This window comes from Giraffa tippelskirchi, chromosome 10, assembly GCF_054371585.1.
Source record: "Giraffa tippelskirchi isolate mGirTip1 chromosome 10, T2T-mGirTip1v1.2.pri, whole genome shotgun sequence".
In the NCBI taxonomy this organism is placed as follows: Eukaryota; Metazoa; Chordata; class Mammalia; order Artiodactyla; family Giraffidae; genus Giraffa; species Giraffa tippelskirchi.
The window spans coordinates 6358388-6380754 of NC_137284.1; the positions used below are offsets into that span (position 1 = coordinate 6358388).

Genomic DNA, 22367 nt, shown 5'->3' on the forward strand with positions numbered 1-22367 from the left:
GCCTGACTCTGCAGCACGATGCCTGGCCTCCTCCGAGGCCCGGGGTGTGTCTGTTTCACTACCTCTTGCTCTGCTGTTGCCATCTCCAAGCAGCCTGACCCTGTGCGGGGGAGGGAGCGCCTGTGGTGGTGGTGGATGCGAAGGTGTGGGCCTGAGGCTTGGCATGGGGAGGACCCGGCTGGGAGGGAGAGGGGGAGACAGGAGCCACCTCGGGCAGCCTTTCCCGAGCTCCGGGGTCAGTTCCAGGCCTCCTTTGTGCTCCTGGAGGTTTCTCTATCATGGGGCCCAGGAGTCCATTACCTTCGAGGCGAGTGTTGGGCTGAACGATGAGCTTCCGGGCTTCCTTGCGGAGCAGCACCGTGTCCCTGAGGGAGAGGAAGCACTCGGGGGGCGCATCGGTGACCGCCGCATACCCCTCATACAGGGCCCGGCCTCCGGCCACGTCCCCTGTGGACTTCAGCACCTGTGGGAAGGCAGGAATTAGTGCCTTTGGATGGATGCCCTCGGCGCATTCACAGGGCTTTGCCAAGAGCCACGGGCAGCGGCGCCCAGCCCCAGACCGCATCTGCTGTCTCGAAGGAATGCAGATCACGTGTTAGCACTGAGCAAGGGTCCATATTAAGGTTCCCTTTGATTGTCTCACTTGAACTGTACACAAGGAGGGTAGTAACATCATCTTCTTTTAAAAATTTTTTTTTTTAATTTTTACCATGACAAATGTTCAGACAATATATTCTTAAGTGAGATTCGCTCAACTGTGTCCACTCTTTGGAACTCTGTGGACTATGGCCCACCAGACTCCTTTGTCCATGGAATTCTCCAGGTAAGAATATTGGAGTGGGTAGCCATTCCTTTCTCCAGGGGATCTTTCTGACCCAGGGATTGAACCCAGGTCTCCTGCACTGCAGGGCAATGCTTTACCATCTGAGTCACCAGGGAAGCCCAATATATTCTTAGTGTTCAACAAATACTTTTTTTGGTTGCATGGTATGTGGAATTTTATTTCCCTGACCAGAGATTGAACTCACACTCCCTGCAGTAGGAGCTTAGAGTCTTAACCACGGAAGTCCCCACCTTCTTTTTTAAATAAAACATTTCATACAAATAACATTTCATTTCAAGTAAAAAATATACAGTACCTACCTTATAAAGAATGACACCCACACCACCACCACGCAGCTTAAGAGTTATTCACATCATCCCTCCCTGACTGCACCCCGTGGCCTCCCCCGCCTGAGGAATCAGCGCTTGACTTTGTGCTTATTAGCCTCTTGTTTTCCCTGAGTTTTACTCTCAATTCATGTTACATTTTTGCCCACATCCTGTGATTTGCTTTTTCTGCTCAAATTATGTCTGAGATCCACCTGTGTTTGTGAGTGCAGTATATAGTCCCATGCTGCTAAGTCGCTTCAGTCATGTCCGACTCTGTGCGACCCCATAGACGGCAGCCCACCAGGCTCCGCTGTCCCTGGGATTCTCCAGGCAAGAATACTGGAGTGGGTTGCCGTTTCCTTCTCCAGTGCATGAAAGGGAAAAGGGAAAGTGAAGTCGCTCAGTTGTCCGACTCTTAGCGGCCCCGTGGACTGTAGCCTACCAGGCTCCTCCGTCCATGGGATTTTCCAGGCAAGAGTACTGGAGTGGGGTGCCATTGCCTTCTCCGATATAGTCCCATAGCCGTACATATTCCACTTGCAAACACGCCACAGTTCTGTCTCTTCCACTGTTGTTGTATAGCCTGTGATTTTTGCCCTCCGAGGCTGCTCTGGATATAGTGAATGTCTCTTGGTGATCAGAGGCAGGTTTTCCCAGGATAATCACGGTCTGGATGATGCCCCCATTGTTTTCCAGACTTATTGCACCTGTTTTCACTCCCAGAGGCAAGGGGGTGGCAGTCCGTCCGGCTCGGCTCACCAGGGTGATGTTGACAGTTTTTCATGTTGCCGAGCTGGTGGGTGGAAATCTCATGTGGTTTAAGTTGTGTTTTCCTGATGACTAACGAGATGGAACAACATCCCACAAGTTAGTGGGCTATTTATTTTCCTCTTCGGTTCATGGGTTTTGCCTATTTTTCTGTTAGGCTGTTTTTTCTTCACTTTTTTGGGAAAGTTCTTTATATATTTAGCTGCTAACCTTTTGTTAACTCATATGTGATAAATACCCTATCCTAGTTTAAGATGCATCTTCTCACCTTCTTTATGGTAAGTTTTGATGAATAAAAGTTATTATTATCAGTATTATTTGTTTACAAGGTGCAGCTTGTGAAATCTTAGTTCCCTGACCAGGGATTGAAACCATGCTCCTGAGGTGGGAGTGCAGAGCCCTGACGACTGGGCCACCAGGGAATTTCTATCCTATGATATTTCTAGACACAGGTTTTGCTTGCCGTTCTTGGAATTTCTCGAGCTTCTTTGGATTTCTGAGTTGGGTCTTCAATCAGTTCTATAAAATACCCAGTCATTGTCTCTTCCAATATTCCTTCTTACCTTTTCTCTCTCCTTTCCTCTTGGAACTTCAGTTCATGTACATTAGATCTTTTCACACTATCCTCCATGTCTTTTTTTTTTTTTTTAATGTTTATTTATTTCATGCACGGGGTCTTAGTTATGATCTTTTACCTTTCTTGTGGCATTTGGGTTCTTTATTTGCAGCATGTGGGATCTAGTTCCCCAACTAGGGATTAAACCCAGGCCCCCAGTATTGGGAGTGCAGAATCTTAGCCACTGGACACCACGGAAGTCTCCCTCCTCCATGTCTCTTAATCTCTTCCAAATTTTCTATCTTTGTGTCTCTGTGCTACATGCTCTGGGCATCCCTGGTGGCTCAGACGGTAAAGAATCCACCTGCAATGTAGGAGACCTAGGTTCAATTCCTGGGTTGGGAAGATCCCTTGGAGAAGGGCATGGCTACCCACTCCAGTATTCTTGCCTGGAGAATCCCATGGACAGAGGAGCCTGGCAGACTCCAGTCCATGGGGTCGCATAGTCGGACATGACTGAAGTGACTCAGCACGCATGATACATGCTTTGTAACTTCTCTTATCTTCAGCTGGATCTAAAATCTGTTTAAGCTGCCTATTTTTAGTTTCAGTGATTATAAAGATTAGGACTAAGAGATCTAGTTGGCTCTCTTCCAAGTACCTGACAGTTGTGGCTCTGATCCTTAATTATTCTGCCAATTTGCCGCTGGCAAAGTAGGACTCCTACTAGGGCACCTTCTGGGTAAGCCGCCTCCTCTTAGGCCCAGGGGTAGAATGATTCTCCTTAGCTCTGCAGGAATTAAAACTGACTGGGAACTCCTGGGAGAAGGTTAGAGAGACTGTCTCACCTTTCTCTGTTTTGCATAATACTTAACACCCAGCATGTGAACACAGATTCATGAAGTGGACATGTTAGCCACCAGGAGCTTCAACCAGAGAGCTGGCGACAGGGGTGTTCCTGGGAGCCAGGTGGTATCATGAGTAAGTGACTAAGGCAGGTACAGGAAACAGGAAGTGGACCTGGCAGACTGGAGAGTGGAGCACGTGTAGATAGCCAAACGCAGTGGCCCCTGCTCAGTCCCAGGGAATTAAGTCTATTGATGGCAGACCCTCCAAGAAGCCAGAAATACAGATTTATGTCTCACCTCACCGGTTTTTACAATTTGGGTGAGCCAAAGCTATGACTATTTGTGACCCCCGTGGCTGAAGCCTTTCCCTATGAAAAAGCCTCCATCTTCCCTGCTGGCTGGGTCTTTGCTCTGCTCTTGGGTTTTTCTAGGAGGCTAATAAAAGAAACAGCTGCACCAAAAAATGCTTCCATGTTCTGTATCTCCTGTTCCACGTTCTGTATCCTCTGTAAAGCCACCGCTGTGGACACTGTCCGTTCTGCTGAATGACTGATCCTGGACAAAGACCCACCTGCTTCAATCTCTAAGATGGAACGCTCTGTGCTCAGTCACGACTAAGTCACAGTTCAGTACTGGCCTAGGGTTTCACGGATTTGATTCCTTTATCTAGTGACTTGTTATTATTATTACTAATAAACTATTTTGGAATAATTTTAGACTTATAGAAAAGCCACAAAGATAGCCCAGAGAGTTCCCACGGGCTCCTGGCCCAGTTTCACCTGTTGTCAACATTGAGCAAAATGTGTACGTTACTCTACACTAAACTCTAGACTTTATTGAGAGTTCACTCATTTTCCCACAAATGTCTTTTTTCTATTCCAGAATCTAATCTGGGACATGGCACTGCCTTGCGCATCTAATATTTTTTCATTTCTAATTTTATTTTACTTTAATGGCCAAACACACATCTTTTAAGGAAAAATGCCTTAAATCCCTTCTGGAAATAGGTGGGAGTATAATCATAGAGAGATATTTGCTGAATTGAAGGCTGGGCCTTCTTCAGGTTGGCAAAGCCAGCAGGACCCTGTTCTGATGGAAGGCACTGCCCAGTAAGGAGTGGGTCACCATCAGGGGTGCTCCAGCCTTGCTGAGTGTCAGGATCACCTGGCAGGCTAGTAAACATGCAGGTTTTGGGGCCTCGTGCTCAGAGTTTCTGAATCAGGAGGTCTGGGGTGGGGCCTGAGAATCTGCGTGTTCTGGGTGCTATTGCTGCTGGTCCCTGGACCACACTTTGTGTCACACCGGCTTGGACAACATGACTTTTTATTGCTCAGTTCCATATATATGTTGTTTCATTGAATTCCTGCCAGGTGAGGCAGGTGATGTATTTAACAGATGAGAAAAGTGGAGGCAGCAAGGCAATTACACAGCTGGTTAGTCCTGGCACCAGAACCCCAAAAGGTCTCCTGACTCTAAACATCCCAACATGGGAGAGAAACCAGGACTGCAGTGAGCACTGTCCTTCCCTCCTTCACTCACCAAGCTCCAGGCTTCTTCTTCCTTGTCCCTCAACCCACCAAGCTCCTTCCAGCCCCAAGACCAGCCTTTATGCTCTGTTTTTTCTGCACTCAGATCTTTTCACAGCTGCTTCCTCCTTGGCACTCCCATTTCCGGCTTAAATACAACCTACTCCAAGAAGCCTTCCCTGTTACACAGTGCGCAGACAGGCTGAGTTGGAGGGGGCCTCCAAGGCAAGAGGCCCCTGCTTACCTGGAGTCTCCGCAGGAACCTCTCCAGGGCGGGTTTGCCCACCGTCCGGATCTTGTTGCGATCAAGGCGGACCCGGGCATCAGGGCGCCCGTCGGAGCCTGTGGTGGGAGTGACGGTAACCAATCCCTCGCCAGCCTCCAGCAAGACCCTCAGGATCACAAACCGGGCCTGCATGTGAGCCTGCCAGGGCCGAAGAGAAAGGAGTCATTTGTAGGCCCAAGGTAAGAAGTATCGAGTTGGCCAAAAAGCTCATTGAGGTTTTTCCTTACGATGTTATAGGAATGATCTTTTTGGCCAACCCAGGATCAAGAGTTCGTTCCAAGGCCTGATGTATCAAATGTGCTTGCTAATTGCAAATTATTATTGTCGTTTTATTCTCCCCCACCCTGTGGGTCCTTCGGTGTTTAATTCCTCTCCCCTCAAATGCTTCCCTTCTCCTCTCACAAGGAAGGGCAGGCTGCCCTGGGGCACGGGGAGGCCATTTCCAGGCAGGACCCAGAGTCTTGTGCCCCCTTGTCACCCACGCTGCCCTCTTGTGCTCCACACCCCGCCCTAATGACAGCAGTTACTCCAGAGGGTCCCTTGCCACCCCAAGCACTTTCTCCTCCACAATCCTGTTTGCAGTCAGTTCTGTGGGATCAAGAGGGCATCGTAATCCCTAGTTTACATATGACAAAACAGAGGCCCAGAGAGGTGAAGTGACTTGCTCAGGGTCACATAGCTGGTAAGACAGAACAAAGACTAACCCAAGTTTCCTGACTCTAAAATGTGTGTTCTTTTGATGACACAGGATTGCCTCCTCAAAAGAGACTTAGGTGACTTTTTAAAAGATTTCTATTGCTTACCCTGTTTCTTTTTGGTTTTTTAATTTTTGCTTTGAATTTCTTTTGTTTTTTAATTAATTAATTAATTAATTTGGCTGCACCAGGTCTTCGTTGTGGCATGCAGAATCTTTAGTCTCAGCATGTGGGATCTAGTTCCCCAACCAGGTATCGAACCCAGGCCCTCTGCAGTGGAAGTGCAGAGTCTTAACCACTGGAATACCAGGGAAGTCCCTGCCTACCCTGTTTCCAAAGTACATCTCATAGCCAAACAGCGTAGCCTAATGGCTCTGGAGGCAGTTTGCTTGGATTCAAATTCTGAGTCTGTTACTTGCCAGCAAGTTACTTAATCTCTTTCTGCCTCCATTTCCTCATCTCTAAAATGAAGGTAGTAACAGTACCACCTAGGTTGACGCTGGGGTCAGTTCATATAAACTGCTCAGAACTAAGTGGCACAGAGTGAGTCCTATGCATCATCGGTTAGTGGTCATAGCAACATCATCTCATCATCCCATGATTCTCCCTTAAAAGTGGGCAAGAAGATGATTACTTCCATTTTACAGGCAGGAACACTGAGGCTCACAACAGTGACAGGACTTGCTCTCACATGCAGTCGAGTCTGGGATCAACCCAGTTCATGTACCTCGTAGGTACAGTTGTCCCATCCCTATACCCAGAATCCTGGTCTTGGTCCCCAGCACAGACCCTTCCCTCCTGAGGGGTCCCCCAGCCCCTACCTGTCTCCAGCTGGAGGCCTCAGGGGTATAGAACTCCAGAGCAAGCAGCCCGGCCCGAACCATGTTGAGCCAGTTCACGTAGACCACATCTTCCGCATCAGCCCCCTCAAAGCCAAAGATCCTGGGGGAGGGAGGGAAGTGGTGGGGGAGTGGGGTCAGAGGCTGCCCGGGCCCTGCCCTCCCTGCCAGCACCACCCCCATCCACAGAGGAGCACCCCCCACCCCCCGCCCCGGGTCTGCGGCTCGTACTCCAGCACTCGGGGGTGGAGGCAGAGATAGAGGCCCACGCTCTCCGCTCGGCATTCTTCGTAGCTGGAGGCAATGGTGCTGAACTTGCTGTCCCAGGTCTCCCCGCTCCGGTACCAGCTCTGGATCTGGGAGGGGGGCCCAGGAAGCAGGCTTTAGTGGTGGCTGCCACCCCACCTGGGCTCCCCTCCCCATACTCTGGCACTCCACCCAGGCCACCCTCACCTGCTCCCCTGTCTCCGGGTTGATCACCGTCTCCTGGTCGAAGTTGAATGCTCCTTTCTCATCCTGCAGGAGAAGGGTCACAAATGTGGGGCAGGTGAGGGAGGGGTACCCCGGGGCCCAGGCTAGGCCTTCAGCCCGGGATCCAAGGGGCTCAGAAAGGCAGCCAGGGAGCAGCGAGCGGACAGCAGGAGCGGCAGGTCCATGACACATGGTGGCCTCCACACCTGCTTGGTGACACCTCTTAGAGCCCCTAGAGGTAGAAGAACCTGAGACACCTACCCCGCTGCACAGAGAGCGACTCTATGGGCCGGGGATGCGGGGGGAGGGACGTGCAGAAAGTCATGTGAAGACGCAGACCCAGTATCTCCAGACCTCAGTTGGAGATGTCCGAGTGGGTGGGCCACGAGGCCTGGCGGCCCCTCAGCTTTATGGTCCCTCTGCTGCAGAGAAGCCACAGCACGTGATTCTCTGCCTTGAAAGCAGCACCCTCACCATCCTCTCCATGTGCCAAGCGTCATTCGTGCACCAGCCTGTTAACCCTTTAAGTCATCCTTCTAGGAAGGTTCTATTATTATCCCACTTCACAGAGAAGGAAACTAAGGCTCAGAGACTAAGAACCCCAGAGTGGAATCAGAGCACATAATATCTGTGCACAACGTCTCTTAACAACAACACCCACTTCCAGAGGGCCTACTGAGTGCCAGGCAAATCCCAGGGCTTCACCTTTATTCCTCACAAGAGCCATATGATAGGAGTCAGGAAACCCATTTTACAGATGGGCCAACTGAGGCTCGGGGTGGGGAACTGACTTAAGAAGACCACAGAGGGGCTATGTTTATCGCTGCTTCCCTGTGACTTTGAAGCCAAGACAAAGCCCAATGCCAAGCTGCTCCCGCATCAGCTGCCCTCTGGATCCTTCTGACTTCCAGGCCCAGCTGATCCCCATTCAGGGAAGCAGCCGCGCCCCCAAGAGGAGCAGACCCCACCCTGCCTGCCTCTAGTCCTCTCATCTGTGCAGTCCACAGTGGGCTCCGCCTGGCCTGCCAGCAAGGCTGTTTCTCATATTCCCTGAGTAGGTGTCGAGGGGGGCTCCAGCCACTCTGGCTAGCCCACAGGAAGGGGCAGCTCCCTACAATACCTGGAAAAGTACAGGCTCCAGGGAACAGCAGTGCAAAGACAGTACTGCCGCCTCAGGACTGGGGGCGTCCAGACACCGCCCCTACCTGGCCTTTCTGCCCCTGGGGTTGCCTGGGTCATTCCCTCAAGGCAGGCTTCCTGGGCCTGAGCCAAGCAAGTCCTTCTGTGTGGGTGACTCTGGGTGGGGGGGCCTCAGCTGGTCTGTCCTACAGATCTCACTCAACCCTGGGACATCTTGGGGGAGGGTGAGACACTGAGAGGCCAAGACTGGAGCAGCTTCCATACTTGGGGGCTGATTATGGGGAAGGGGAGCCATAGGCCTAGAACTGCGGAGGGTCCGGCTGGTACCAGCACTAGCCCCTCATCCTTTTTTTTTTTAATTTATTTATTTGGCTGTGCTGGGTCTTAGTTTTGGCATGCAGGATCTTTTAGTTGTGGGATCCTTAGCAGTAAGAAGGATCTTTAGTTGTGGCATGTGAACTCGGTTTTGGCACGTGGATCTAGTTCCCTGACCAGGGATTGAACCTGGGCCCCTGCAATAGGAACGCAGAGTCTTAGCCACTGGACCGCTAGGGAAGCCCCTGGTCTCAAGTTGTTACCTGCACGAAGAGCTTGCCGCTGCCGTGGCCCAGCAGCTCGTGAAGCCCCACCTGCACGTCAAAGGAGGGTCCCTTCCAGCGGATGTACAGGTCCTGCCAAGACAAGCAGAGACTCACGCTGCCCACTGCCCCACCACGGCCACACAGCCTGCCCACAGCCCCCATGCCAGCCTGAGGGCCCATCGTGAGGCACACACCTGTCTACAACCTGCCAGCCCCTCACTGGGCACTGCAGAGCCCATCTCATCCTGGCAAAAGCCCACGAGGAAGGGGCTCTCTCCACTGTTTGCCGGCTGGGGAAACAGTCTCCAAAGACCCGAGGTCACACAGCGGGGAAGCAGCAGAGCCGGGCCTGAAGCCCCGTCCTCTTCCCTGCTCTGGCCTGTTCTGCCCTCCTGCGTCAGGCGAGGTCAGGCCAGACCCCGCGCCAGTGCCCACCTTGTCCTCCTCCTCCAGGAAGGTGAGCTTCTCCCGCTGCGTGGCATAGGCCACGGCCAGCACGTTCCCCAGGGACACGTTCTTAAAGCCTTCCGTCTGCCTCAGGTCGTCATCTGGAGAAGGTGGGAAGGGGACCAGGGAGAAAAGGGCAAGGGCAAAGGTCAAGGGTCACAGGCGAGGAGCAGGGTGATGTGTGGCCAGGGCAAGTGTGTGGAGGGGGAGGGGGCGACTCTCAGTGGCATCTTCTAGGGGGTTTGGGGAGCCCCTGTCATGTTTAGGCGAGGATGGAGGGGCAGGCAAGACCCCCCGGGGAAGCTCACAGTTGGGGATGTTGATGCCGGCAGGAATGCCGGAGCCGGCGAAGGTGAGAACGTCCAGGGAGGTGAAGTCAGGGGTGAGGAACTTGTCCTTCTCAAAGGCTGGGGGCCATGGCAGCTCCTTCAGCAGCTGCTCCGCACTTGCCACCAGCCACTCAAACTTGGCACTCATGGCCTTGTTCACCATGGCCACGAAGCCTATGGGGAAGAGAGCGGGCTATGAGCGGGCAGGGTTTGGGGGGATCCCACACCCTCCTCCACTCCTCTAGCCCTCCAGCAATGATGCAGGCATTGGCTGCCTGCTGTGTGCACTGACCCCGTGCTGGCCACTCGGGAGAACCTGGGCCTGCGCTTGGCCTTCATGGAGGTCCCTGATTTGGAGAGAGTAGGGTACAGAGAAAAGGCTTCGCTGAGTAACACCTGAGATGGATCTTTTTAAACTTCTTAAAAAATTTTTTGGCAATGCCAGGTGGCTTGTGGGATCTTAGTTCCCCGATCAGGGGCCACAGCAGTGAAAGCATGGAGTCCTAACCCACTGGACTGCCAGGGAGTGCCCTGAGATGGATCTTAAAGGAGTATGTGGGGAGTACCTAGTGGGTGATGGGGAAAGGATCAAGGATCAGATGCCCAGTGGAAGGGACTATGTGACCAAAAAAGATGTCCTTCTTTTTGGGGGGACTGTGAGCTGTCCTGCATGCCTTGAGCACCTGGCTTACGTGGTGGTGAGTGAGGCTGCTGCACTGGAGGGCTGGGACTGATCCTTTCAGATTTAATACAGTTAAGAGTTCCTGGCTCAAAGCAGGATTTTCAAAATTGTACTCTACAGAGCACATTTTCTATGAGAGCCTTCAAAAAGAAAGAGCTCCTCAGTCAAAGAAGCTTGGGCAACATTATATACTCTATCTCCAACTTCTTAAAGGATGTCAATGCACATTCACATATTAAACATACTGAAGAGTCCTGCAAGCAGAGACTCTTTACTGCTCCACACCGAATCTTTCTTCTTTTTTTGGCTGTAGCATGCAGGATCTTAGTTCTCTGGCCAGGGATCAAACCCATGTCCCCCTGCAGTAGAGGCATGGAGTCTGAACTACTGGACCACCAGGGGAGTCCCTGAATAATTCCTGCTAACTCTGCATAGACTACACCCTGGAGAGGCCTGACCTAGACTAAGGAAGGGGACAACCGGCGCCTGGCCAAGGGATGGGCTTGGCAAAGGCTCCCTATCTGGATTCACTCTGTCTGATGAAACCACCACACCAGGGCAGGAAGAAAGGATGATTGAAATAGCAAAGAACGAAAAGCAACCTAAATGCCCAACAACTGGGGATTATTTAAAAAATCAGGCGACAGCTATGTGATGGCACACCATGCAGCTGGTGGACATGGAGTACAATATCAAATGTTATGGGAAATTATTTATGATATATTATGAATACTGTACATCTATTTAAAACAATGTGGCAGTTCTATATATACTGATGGGAAAAGATATCCGAGATACATGACTAAGTGAAAGAAGCAAGTAACAGTACAATATACAGAATATAATCTCATTTACCTAAATGAGTTAAAAGGAACATGTATGTGTGTGTAAATGCTTAGATAAAGGTCTAGAAGGACCTGTACTCAACTGTGAACTCTGGTGACCTTTGGAGGGGAGCGATATAGGAGAGGTAGTGAAAGAAGAATTTCACATTTTAGCCTACACACGACTGTACTTTTCCAATTACTTACAAGTATGGATTTTTAAATTACACACATACATTTCTAAGCATTGCTCTATATAAAAACAAAAGACAAAAAGTACATTCCAAACTTTAATCTTGGGATGGGTACAGTAACAGTTGATTATTTTTGGTGTGTGTTTTCATAATTTTTGACCGTGAACATGGATTACTTTTCTAATAATCATGATGAGTTATGTACAAAGGGGAACCTCCAAGACTGAGGCTGCTGCGACTTGGGCTTGGGCACAAGGGCTGAGGCAGCCTGTCACCTGCCCTGGGATGACAGCAGCCACGTTCACAGTCAGTGTTAATTCTGCTCCCATCGACCCAGCACCACTTGATGTGCCTGGCACTGTGCTGAGCTGTCTGCATGTAATACCTCGCTTTCCATGACACCCGAAAAGGAGTGATAGAGGCTCAAGAGGTGGGGTTAAGTGACAAATCTGGAGCCTGGGCCTGGACCAGACACAGGGGGCAGCGGGCAAACTGACTCAGAGCCGAGGTGCCTGGGGTGGGTCACCCCCCAACTCTGCCTCAGTTCCCATATCTGTGAAGTGAGGAGGGAAATTCTCATAGGATGATGGTTATCAAAATGAGCGAAGATAGGTCGGTGTTCAGTCCATGGCGAATCATCGATGGCTGCTGCCATGACTCTCTACTATGGGAGAGTCATCAGGGGAAAGGGGTAAGGGTTTCACTTTGACCTCCCACCTCCCAGAAGTTACCTTCAAACTCTCCACGGGAACCAAAGGGGTCTCGGTAGCTCTCGATGAACCCGATGTAACTGGGGGAGAGAAGGGCTGAGATGGAGGAAGGGCAGGCAGGAGGGGGCAGGGCGGGGCGGAACGGAGGCTGGCGCCTCACCTCTCCACGATGGGGCCTTTGTCCTGGATCCAGAAGCGAGAGCCCTTCTTGTGGGCCTCGATGGAGCCCTGGGTGAAGCTTTCTATGTACTGGGCCAGCATCTGTTCCTGGTGGCTGTTGGCTGCATACGCCTGGGGGTGAGCAGGGGCTGGTCAGCCTCAGGCCCCCCCCCCCCGGTACCCGCCTTTGCTGCCCAGAGGGTCCGGGAGCGGCACACCTCAGCCCGAGCCCCCCCATACCTTGGCTTTCTCCAGGTGCTCCACCACCTTCTGGAGGATGGGGGCATAGTCCCCGCGGGTCACCCGAAAATGGCTTCCCTGGAATTCGTAGCTCTTCAGCTTGGAAGTCATTTCGGAGTCCAGGTTAGGCTCTGAGGGAAGAAGGATCATTGCTCAGGGGAAAGGCGAGTGTGAGACATCCCAGCAGGCTTCTCACTGTGACATTCGTTTACTCTAACATCCTTGATGGCTCCCCATTGCTCACAGAAATTATAAACTTTCATCTTCAAAAATATATATGGCAGACTTCCCTGGTGATCCATGGCTAACACTCTGCACTCCCAATGCAGGGGGCCTGGGTTCGATTCCTGATCAGGGAACTAGACCCCATGTGCCACAACTAAGGGTTCACGTGCTACAACTAAAGATCTGGCATGCTCAACAAAGATGAAAGGTCCCGAGTGCCGCAAATAAGACCTCGCAAGATCAAATAAATATATATTTTAAACATATATATATTCTGTAACATGAAATGTTTTAAGTGATTTCTATGTGTTAACTCAATGAAGCCTCACATCAACTCTGTGGGGAAGAGGGAAATTATCATCTCTTTTCTACAGAAGGGGCAACTAAGGCACGGAGAGGTTAAGTCAGTTTTTGAAGGTCACACAGCAGCAAGTAGCAGAGTCGAATTCAAACCCAGTGTGGCAGGTTGTGTTTAAAAAGCTAGCCCTACCCTAGATATAATCACAAGGGTCCTTATAAGAAGGAGACCAGAGGGTGAAGGGAACTAGGAGATGTGATGAGAGAAGGAAGGATGAGGCGGCGAAACGTGAGGAAGGGGCCATGGGCCGAGGGATGCAGGCAGCTTCTAGAAGCTGAAAGAGGCAGGGAAGCAGATTTCCCTAGAAGAGACTCCAGTTTGGACCTCCAGAACTATAAGAGAATAAATTTGTGGGGTTTTTTAATTTTTTACTTTATTTTTATTTTGGCTGTACTCAGTCTTCGTTGCAGAACGCAGTCGTAGTTGCCCTGCAGCATGTGGGATCTTAGTTCTCCGAGCAGGAATCAAACCCATGTCCCCTGCATTGGAAGGTGGATTCTTAACGACTGGACCACCAAGGAAGTCCCTAAATTTGAGTTTTTCATGCAGCTACATTTGTGGCTATTTTTTAGAGAAGCAATGGGATATTAATACTGTTATATCTTGCCTGTTATCTCTGATCCATATAACATGCTTCTAGATTATATTTTAAAATATATATTTATATATATATGGCCACAGTATTTCCTGTCTCCCGACGTGAGATATATTCCTATCTTCCAATGTGAGATATGCTTCTAGATTGTATTTTTAAATATAAATTATATATATATGGCCATATATGGCCACAATATTTCCTATCTCCTGATGTGACTTCTCTCATCATAAGGTGGGGGCTTTATTTCCTCCTCTTGAAGGCGGGCAGGCAGGCTTGTGACTACAGCAGAAGTGACACTGTGTGGCTGCCAAGGGCCAGGTCGTAGAAGGCAACACAGCTTCTGCCTGGCTCTCTTGGCATGTTCACTCTGGAGTGCGGCTGCCATGAACAGTATGAAGATGCCACGTGAGGCATTTTACTTGACAGCCCTGGTCAAGTCGATCTACATACATGCTGAACCCTCAACTTTCCCACCACCTCGCTTTGGCTCATGTTGTTCCTTCTACCAGGAGTGCAGTCCCCGACCTGGCCTCATTTGCCTGGCATCTGAGGCTCTACCAAGGCCTGGCTGCTGGGGAGACACCAGTGAATGAAACACAAAGGTCCTCTTCTCAAGGAGCTTGCAGTCAACAGAAAAATAACTGAAAATTACTGGGTGTGCTGATGGGCAAAGAGCCCATGAGAAGACAGGGAAAGGTCCTGGGGAGGTGAGGTCCAAGCCTGGCCTCCAGGACGAGTGGGTGCTCATCGGAGGGGGAGGAGACATTCTGGGGGGGGACAGGGAACAGACTGTGCAGAGGCCTGGAGTGGGTAGGTGAGAACATGGGGTTTTCAGGAAACTGGAAGCTGCTGAGCATGGCTGTGGCCCAGCGTCTAAGTGGGAGGGTGGGGGCTAGGAGGTGGGAGGTAGTTGGGGAAGGGAGGGCCAGATTACATAGGTCCTCATAGAGGCCTGGATGCATGTCTCAACACTGCATCCATATCCCCCTCACCTGGTAACAGACTCCAGTTTTCCTTTGGGACCTACCCCCCACAACCACCCTGAGTCCAGGCAGTGGGAGGAACTGACCTTATCACCTGACTGTGAAGTAGGCTTGGAACCAGGTCTAGACAATCAGAGACCGGTCCCTTAACCACAAGGATTGGTTCATATAAATGGGAGACCTAAAACAGAGAAACTTGAGCCACTTCCAGACCTTCAGACACTACTTCTTGGAGAAAAAGGCCCTCTTTTGCTGGAATGGCCAGGCTAGTGGTTATCAGGCTCTGTGGGAGCAGCCTACTATGGATAAAGTCAAAGCAAGTTGAGCCAAGAGACAGAGAGAAAAATTTCTGAGAACGCTATCTGAGCAACTGGATCCAGCTGTGCCTGAAGCCCTTCTATTCTGGGCTTCTTAATTACTCAAGCCTATAAAGTCCCCTTTTGCTTTAGGCAAATAGGTTTTTTCACTTACAACCAAGAAATTCCAAATGATGGAGCCTTTAGAAGTGAATCTGAGCTTTACCCTGAAGGTACTTTGAGAGATATTTAGGAAGCAGGGTTTAGCAACGAGAGGGTAACAAGCAGGAAGGCCAGAGGTCTCCAAATGGAGGAACTAGGCTGGAAGTGTCACATTTTTTATCTCTCTCAAGCAGCAGGAGGAAACAAATTAGTGTTATATTTTTTCCCCTTCTCTATACAAATTTAAAAAGAGGTTTCTTCTAAAATTCTGTGTTGCCATAATGACACCTGGTTCCACCTGAACTCAACTGTTCTCAAACCTTGAGCTAACCAATGCATTTTTCTTATGGAAATGTTTGTCTTAAGCTATGTTAATGTACTATGTATTTACCCTAGACTCTGTCTTCAAGTCGGTTTCACCTAAAGGCTCAGAACTGACTTGACAAACCAGTATGTTATACTCATACATTGTTCTCCTAATCTATGTTAACGAAACTATGTATTTGCTTGGAAATCTGCCTTTCTTCAAGATTCATGTCAATCATTTTATGGCCCGGGACAACTCACTCTGTGCCAATGTTATCTCAAAATGCATGTTGTGGGTAAGGGGCCTGCTGCCAGTCTCTGAGTTTTGAGACATTTCCTTTCTCTAATTAGGAGACTGCTATTAGCTTTATAACATCCAGCTAAAGATTAGCAGGGGGGCACTCTTTCTGCCTGCTTCTCATGTCTATGTAGAAGCTTTCTCTATCTGTCTTATACTTGAATAAAACTTGATTACACAGAAGCTCTGAGTGATTGAGCCTCATCTCTGGTCCCAGATTAAATTCCTCACCAGAGGCCAAGAATCCCGGCGTCTTTCACAGCTCAGCAACAACCTTTCAGCAAGTTCACCACCCCCACCTTTCTATATTCTCCCCAACCTCCAGGACACCTTTTCCATTAAGCCTTCATTGATGTGCAGTTTGGATTTCTCCTCTAGGCCATCATGAGACATGTGGTCCAGCCTCTATTTCCATTGTTTACATGAACTGTTATCTTCTGCACCACCCCCTGGAGGATGGGGACCACGGCCAACATGTGGCTCCTATCAGAGGCTTGCCACAGTGACATTCACCAGTGGAACAAGGCCCTTCCTCTGCCCTAGGGTCTCCCCTAGCTTTACATCACCACCAGCTCCAGGGCTAGGGGTGCTCACCTCTAGAAACACCATATGCTGAGCATGGCACAGGGCTCGGCACCAAGTAAGCCTCCATCGACATCCGCCATAGCTAGTACGACTGTTGTTACTCCCTGTGACTATTGCAGGCAGCTAACCCCTGTCCTGGGTTCCTGCCCCGTCCACGCTGGTCCAGGAACACTGAAGAGGGAGAAGAAGTTGGGGGCGTGAGCTCACCTGTGCCCAGCACAGAAGCCAACCGCACCTCGTAGCTCGGCTTCCCGTCCTGGCCAACCTCCTTGAAGAGCCGTGTGTTGTAGGCACTGAGGTTCTGGAAAAGACAGGGCAGGGTTTGGGGGAGAGTAAATCCAGAGTGGGCAGTGGGGTGGGAGGGAGGGAGGGAAAGTGGGCACACCCAGGAGAGAAGATACAGAAGCAAAGCGGGCCAGGCCTCTGGGGGACCAGCCAGAGTCTTCCGGAAGGGAAGGGAGCAGGGTGGGTGGGCCAGGGCAGACTCCTGCTCGGTTCAGTACACTGAGTACTCAGTACACAGCACTTTTACTAAGTGCTGTGCCAGACAGTGGGCTTCCCAGGTGGCTCGGTGGTAAAGAATCTACCTGCCAATGCAGGAGACACAGGAGATGCAGGTTTGACCTCTAGGTTGGGAAGATCCTTTGGAGTAGGAGATGGCAACCCACCTCAATATTCTTGCCTGGATAATTCCATAGAGAGAGGAGCCTGGTAGGCTACAGTCCACAGGCTCACAAAGAGTTGGACCTGACTGAGTACACACATACGCATGCACAATCACACCTGCCAGACACTTCATGACCTCAGCCAATCTGGCCTATAGGAGGCAGACCTCAAGCCACAGATAAGGGATGTCACCGAGTGGCTGAGCTGGGAGGTGAAACTGACACACGGCCACCAGAGCCCAGTTGAAGCAGCTCTGATATTCTGTGTCCTCCTTCCCTGAGGCAGTCACAACGCCCTTCAGCCTGAGGTGCAGTGGGGGCGGCTCCATCAGGGCACTCATGCTGACCCTTAGACAAGGATTCCCTCGTCTTCTCCACCTCAAGGACCCACGATGCCTGTGCGTCTGGGCTCAGGCTGAGACCTGGGAGTGGGCGCCAGTGCCAAGGGGACGCCAACAAACCACTACCCCGAGTTGCCCATCCCCCAAACCTGTGAGTCCAGAAAGTCTTGGGCTAGTTTGGCATCTTCCATGGTACAGTTCCCAGAGAAATAGGTGGTGATGCCCTGTCGGGGAAGGGGCAGAGGGGAAATATGAGTTGCTGAGGTTAGAGCTGCAGGGGCAACTGGTAAATTCCTTTCTGGCCGCCCTCTCCAGCCTCAGGCTTCCTGCACCTCCTCTCAGCAGCCTCCGAGGTCCTTCTCCATCTCTTTCCAGGGGAAGAAAATTGGAACACAGCAGCACCCAGGGCCATCCCCAGCCCTCGTACAGCTCTGCACCAGCCTCTCACAGATCCACCCCTAAGGTTCGCTGCGACCCTCACCCCACGTGACTCCTAAGCAGCCTCCAGATGTGGGAAGCTTGGACCCCCTCCTTTCCATCCCCCCGCCCCCAGCTCCCTCCAGCTCTCAGCTCATCTCTCCTTCCCTCCTCCTGGCACACAGCATCCCAGGATGTCAGAACTGGGAGGGTGTTCAGAAAGCATTCCATCCAACCCGCTGAGGACGACGCTGAGACCCACCATGGACAGCAGCTTGGCCTCAGGGATGACGGACAGCCCACTGTCTCCCCATCGGGTGCCCCTCCCTCCAGGCCAGGCGGCCCTCAGTGATGCCCTCCACCCCCCAGCGCAGCTGGGGCCTCACCTCCTTCCCCAGCCCGAGATGTCGAAGCCTCAATTCCAGCGAGAACATGAGCTCCCCGCAGGTCTGCCAGAGACCCCTGACTTCTTCCGGGTGCTGCTGCGCAGCCTCACTCCCCAGGATCACACGTTCCAGCTTCTCCTGCAGGGGAAGGGAGGTCCTTGGCCTGGCTGCACCACCCAACCTGCCTCCCGGAGCCCCCCAGCCACCTCCAAGCTCTTCTCCCATAGTCTAAGACCTTCTGGCTCAGAGGGTGGTCAACAGACTGACAGCATCGACCTCGCTGGAGAAAAGCAGAACCTCATACCTGCCTGCTCAAGCCAGCTGGGTCAGAGGCTGTATTTCAACAAGATCATCAGGCCAGTCATGTGCAGAGTAGGGACTGAGAGCCCTGGTGTAAGAGCTGGGTCTGCCCCAGAAGGGCCCGAGCCCTGCGGTCCAGAGGACTCCCTGTATCCACTCCCCTCTGCTGTCTCCAGGGGTGACCAACAGGCTCCATCTCTGCAGCACCGAACGGTGCTCAGAACCCTTCCACAGCCTCCCTTCATGCGTCCCTCGGGTCGACATGGTCGGGAGGTCGCTGCAGCACCCGGGAGGGTGGCTGACCCAAGGCTGTGCGGCATGGTGGTGACAAGGTTGAAGCCTGCCTCCCACGGCAGCTCCATCTGCTGCATTCCCCACTCTACCCCACCAGCCCCAAACTGCCCACCTTCCCCAGCCCTCCTCAGCTCACCTTGGGCAGGTTGGGAACAAACTTGGTGTCGCCAAAGGACTTGTAGTTGCCCATGTTGGAGTAGACGCCTGCGGCGTAGACCAGGAACGCCTGGGGGAAGGGAGCGTCAGAGGAAATGCAGCCTGCCCACCCCACGGAGGTTCCCTTTTGGGATGTTAACACCCCAGAGGAAGCTGTATGGGTGAGGTGGGGAGATCTAGGGGGCAGGACCCACATCCCAGGAGGTGCCAGTCTGGGCTGCTTTCAGTCTGGCCCAATCTTCACACACCCATGGTCCAGCCAAACAGGTCTTCTCAACAGCTTCCAAATATTGATACATCCAAGCCCTCATTCACCTTGTTCCCTTCATATCAGCACCCTCTCAGCCACCTGCATCTCATCTGACTTTGAAGGCCCAGGGCAGACACCACCTCCTGTAGGAAGCCTGTCCTTAGCCCCCATATGATAGGCAGCCGGCACTGGAGGCATCAAAATGTTAGGGATAGAGGGGCCTTGGTTGATGACTCTACAGCTTTTGCAGGCTCCAAATCTACTCTCCCTTCCTCTGGCAGTATGGCCTCACAGCTTCCTTTTGGGATGGGGCGAAATCTCCCTTCCCCAACTCCAGGGGTAGGCACAGGCCCAAGCTGGCCAGCCAGAGCCTGACCAGGAAATTTTCCCAGCGGCGAAGAGCTACTGTTTCATACCAGGAATCACCAAGTCCGAAGCCCCTAGAGCTCCCCTACTAAGGTGACAAAAGAAAGCAAAGCTGAGCGATGAAGACTGCGTTGCAATGGTATCCCCGAATCTTTGAATCCAGCCATGACTGAAGCCTCCCTAGCCCTGGACTTTTCAATTATGTGAGCCCATAATTCTCTCTTTTAAAAACTGACTTTATTCTATAGAATAGTTTGAGGTTCACAGCAAAATTGAGTGGAAAGTAGAGATTACTCCAAAGTGCTCCCCCCTACCCCGCCACCCCACCACCAGGCACAGCCTCCACCTGGTTAATATTCTTCACTAGTCTGTACATTTCTTACAGTTGAGGAATGTACCTTGGCACCTCATCACCCAAAGATCATAGTTTACATTAGGGACCACTCTTGGCATTGTATATTCTATGGGTTTGGATAGATGTATAAAGACATCCCTCTCAGCCACCTGTATCTCATCTGACTTTGAAGGCCCAGGGCAGACACCACCTCCTGTAGGAAGCCTGTCCTTAGCCCCCATATGATAGGCAGCCGGCGCTGGAGGCATCAAAATGTTAGGGATGGAGGGGCCTTGGTTGACGACTCTACGGCTTTTGCAGGCTCCAAATCTACTCTCCCTTCCTCTGGCAGTATGGCCTCACAGCTTCCTTTTGGGATGGGGCGAAATCTCCCTTCCCCAACTCCAGGGGTAGGAGTATTGCCATTATACATGATACGCTACTCTGTAGTATACAGGGCAGTTTCACTGTCTGAAAAATCCTCTGTGCTCTATCCTCTCTCCCAGTGCCTGGCAACTACCCATCTTCTTACTAGCTGCACAGTTTTGCCTTTTCCACATAGCTGGAATCATATAGTATGTACCCCTTTTGTGATGGTTTCTTTCACCCAGTAATATCCATTTAACTTTCTCCGTGTCTTTTCATGGCTTAATAGCTCACTCCTTTTTAGCACTAATGTTCCATTGTCTGATATACCACAGTTTGTTTATTGATTCAGCTACCAAAGGACATCTTTATCAGATATATCTTTTGCAAACATTTTCTCTCATTCATGACTTATCTTTTCATTCTCTTGACAGTGTCTTACACAGAGCATAAAACTTAAATTTTAGGGACTTCTTTGGAGGTCCAGTGGTTAAACTCTGTGTTTCCATTGCAGGGGGCATGGGTTCAATCCCTGGTCGAGGAACTAAGATCCCACATGCCATAAGGGTGGTGTCAAGAAAACTTTAATTTTAATAAGTTCAGCTTATCAGTTATTTCTATCATGGATCATGCTTGGTGTTATAACTAAAATGTCAACTGCATACCCAAGGTCATCTAAATTTTCTCCTATGTTATTTTCTGGGAGTTTTAGTTTTGTATTTAAGACTGTGATTCATTTTGAGTTAATTTTTGTGAAGGATTAAGATCTGTGTCTAGATTTTTTTTTTTTTTTACCATCTATTGTAAAGACTATATTTGTTTCATTATATTACCTTTGCTCTTTGTCAAAGATTTGTTCACTATATTTGTGGGGGTCTGTTTCTAGATTCTCTATTCTATTGCACTGATCTATTGTCTATTATTTTGCCAACAGAAGACTGTCCTGATTACTGTAGCTTCATAGTAAGTCTTGAATTAGAGTAGCATCAGTCCTTCAACTTTGTTCTTCTCCTTCATTATTGTATTGACTATTCTGAGTCTTATGCCTCTCCGTATTAACTTTCAAATCAGTTTGTCGGTATCCACAAAACAACTCACTGGGATTTTGACTGAGATTGCATTGAATTTATAGATACAGTTGGGAAGAAGTCATATCTTGACAATATTGGATCTTTCTATCCATGAACATGGACTATCTCTCCATTTATTTAGTTCTTCTTTGATATTTTTCATCAGAGTTTTATAGTTTTCTGCATATAAGTCTTCTACATATTGATAGATTTATGACTATTTCAACTTTTTAGGGTGCTGTTGTAAATGGAATTGTGTCTTAATTTCAAATTCTACATTTTCATTGCTGGAATATAGGAAAGCAATTGACTTTCATGTATTAACTTTGCATCCTGCAACCTTGCTATAATCACTTATGTGTTCTAGGAGTTTTTGCTGATTCTTTCAGATTTTCCACTTAAATAATCATGTAATCTGTGAACAAAGACAGTATTATGTCTTCCTTTACAATATGTATACCTGTAATTTCTTTTTCTTGTCTTATTGCATTAGTTAGAATTTCCAGCACAACATTGAAAAGTAGTGGTGAGAGGGGAGATCCTTGCTTTATTACTGATGTTGGTGGGCAAGTTTTTCACCATTAAATATATTAACTCTAAGATTTCTAGTTACAGGGTTTTTTTTTTAAATCATGAATGGGTGTTGCTGCTGCTGCTGCTAAGTTGCTTCAGTCGTGTCTGACTCTTTGAGACCCCATAGACGGCAGCCCACCAGGCTCCCCAGTCCCTGGGATTCTCCAGGCAAGAACACTGGAGTGGATTGCCATTTCCTTCTCCAGTGCATGAAAGTGAAAGTGAAGTCACTCAGTCGTGTCCAACTCTTAGGGACCCCATGGACTGCAGCCTACCAGGCTCCTCTGTCCACGGGATTTTCCAGGCAAGATTACTGGAGTGGGGTGGTTAGAATTTGCCAAATGCCAAATGCTTCTTCTTCTGCATCTATTGATATGATTGTGTGATTTTTCTTCTTTAGTGTATTGACGTGATGATTTACATTTATTGATTTTTGAATGTTGAACCAGATTGGCATACCTGGGATAAATCCCACTTGGTTATGGTGCATAATTCTTCTTATATATTGTTGGATTCAATTTACTATTTTGTTGAGGACTTTTGCATCTATGGTCTTGAGACATATTGGTCTGTAGTTTTCTTTTCTTTCAT

At 50.0% G+C, this 22367-nt stretch overlaps 1 protein-coding gene across 6 annotated transcripts in view; it reads right to left on the bottom strand.

Annotated features, from left to right (window-relative positions):
* Window positions 1–22367, bottom strand: part of DPP3 (dipeptidyl peptidase 3) — a 30483-nt gene that overhangs the window by 2391 nt on the left and 5725 nt on the right. For 5 of the 6 annotated variants that reach the window (XM_081532115.1, XM_081532114.1, XM_081532113.1 and 2 more), the window contains exons 3-17: window positions 18798–18887; window positions 18068–18205; window positions 17414–17488; window positions 16466–16559; window positions 12448–12578; window positions 12209–12339; window positions 12070–12128; window positions 9618–9812; window positions 9298–9410; window positions 8860–8952; window positions 7124–7186; window positions 6902–7026; window positions 6653–6773; window positions 5095–5274; window positions 301–463 (exon numbers count right to left, since the gene is read on the bottom strand). In XM_081532115.1, the coding sequence (XP_081388241.1) occupies window positions 301–463; window positions 5095–5274; window positions 6653–6773; window positions 6902–7026; window positions 7124–7186; window positions 8860–8952; window positions 9298–9410; window positions 9618–9812; window positions 12070–12128; window positions 12209–12339; window positions 12448–12578; window positions 16466–16559; window positions 17414–17488; window positions 18068–18205; window positions 18798–18887 (1771 nt within the window). The remainder of the gene's footprint in view (window positions 1–300; window positions 464–5094; window positions 5275–6652; window positions 6774–6901; window positions 7027–7123; window positions 7187–8859; window positions 8953–9297; window positions 9411–9617; window positions 9813–12069; window positions 12129–12208; window positions 12340–12447; window positions 12579–16465; window positions 16560–17413; window positions 17489–18067; window positions 18206–18797; window positions 18888–22367) is intronic. The other variant, XM_081532118.1, reaches the window with a different exon arrangement.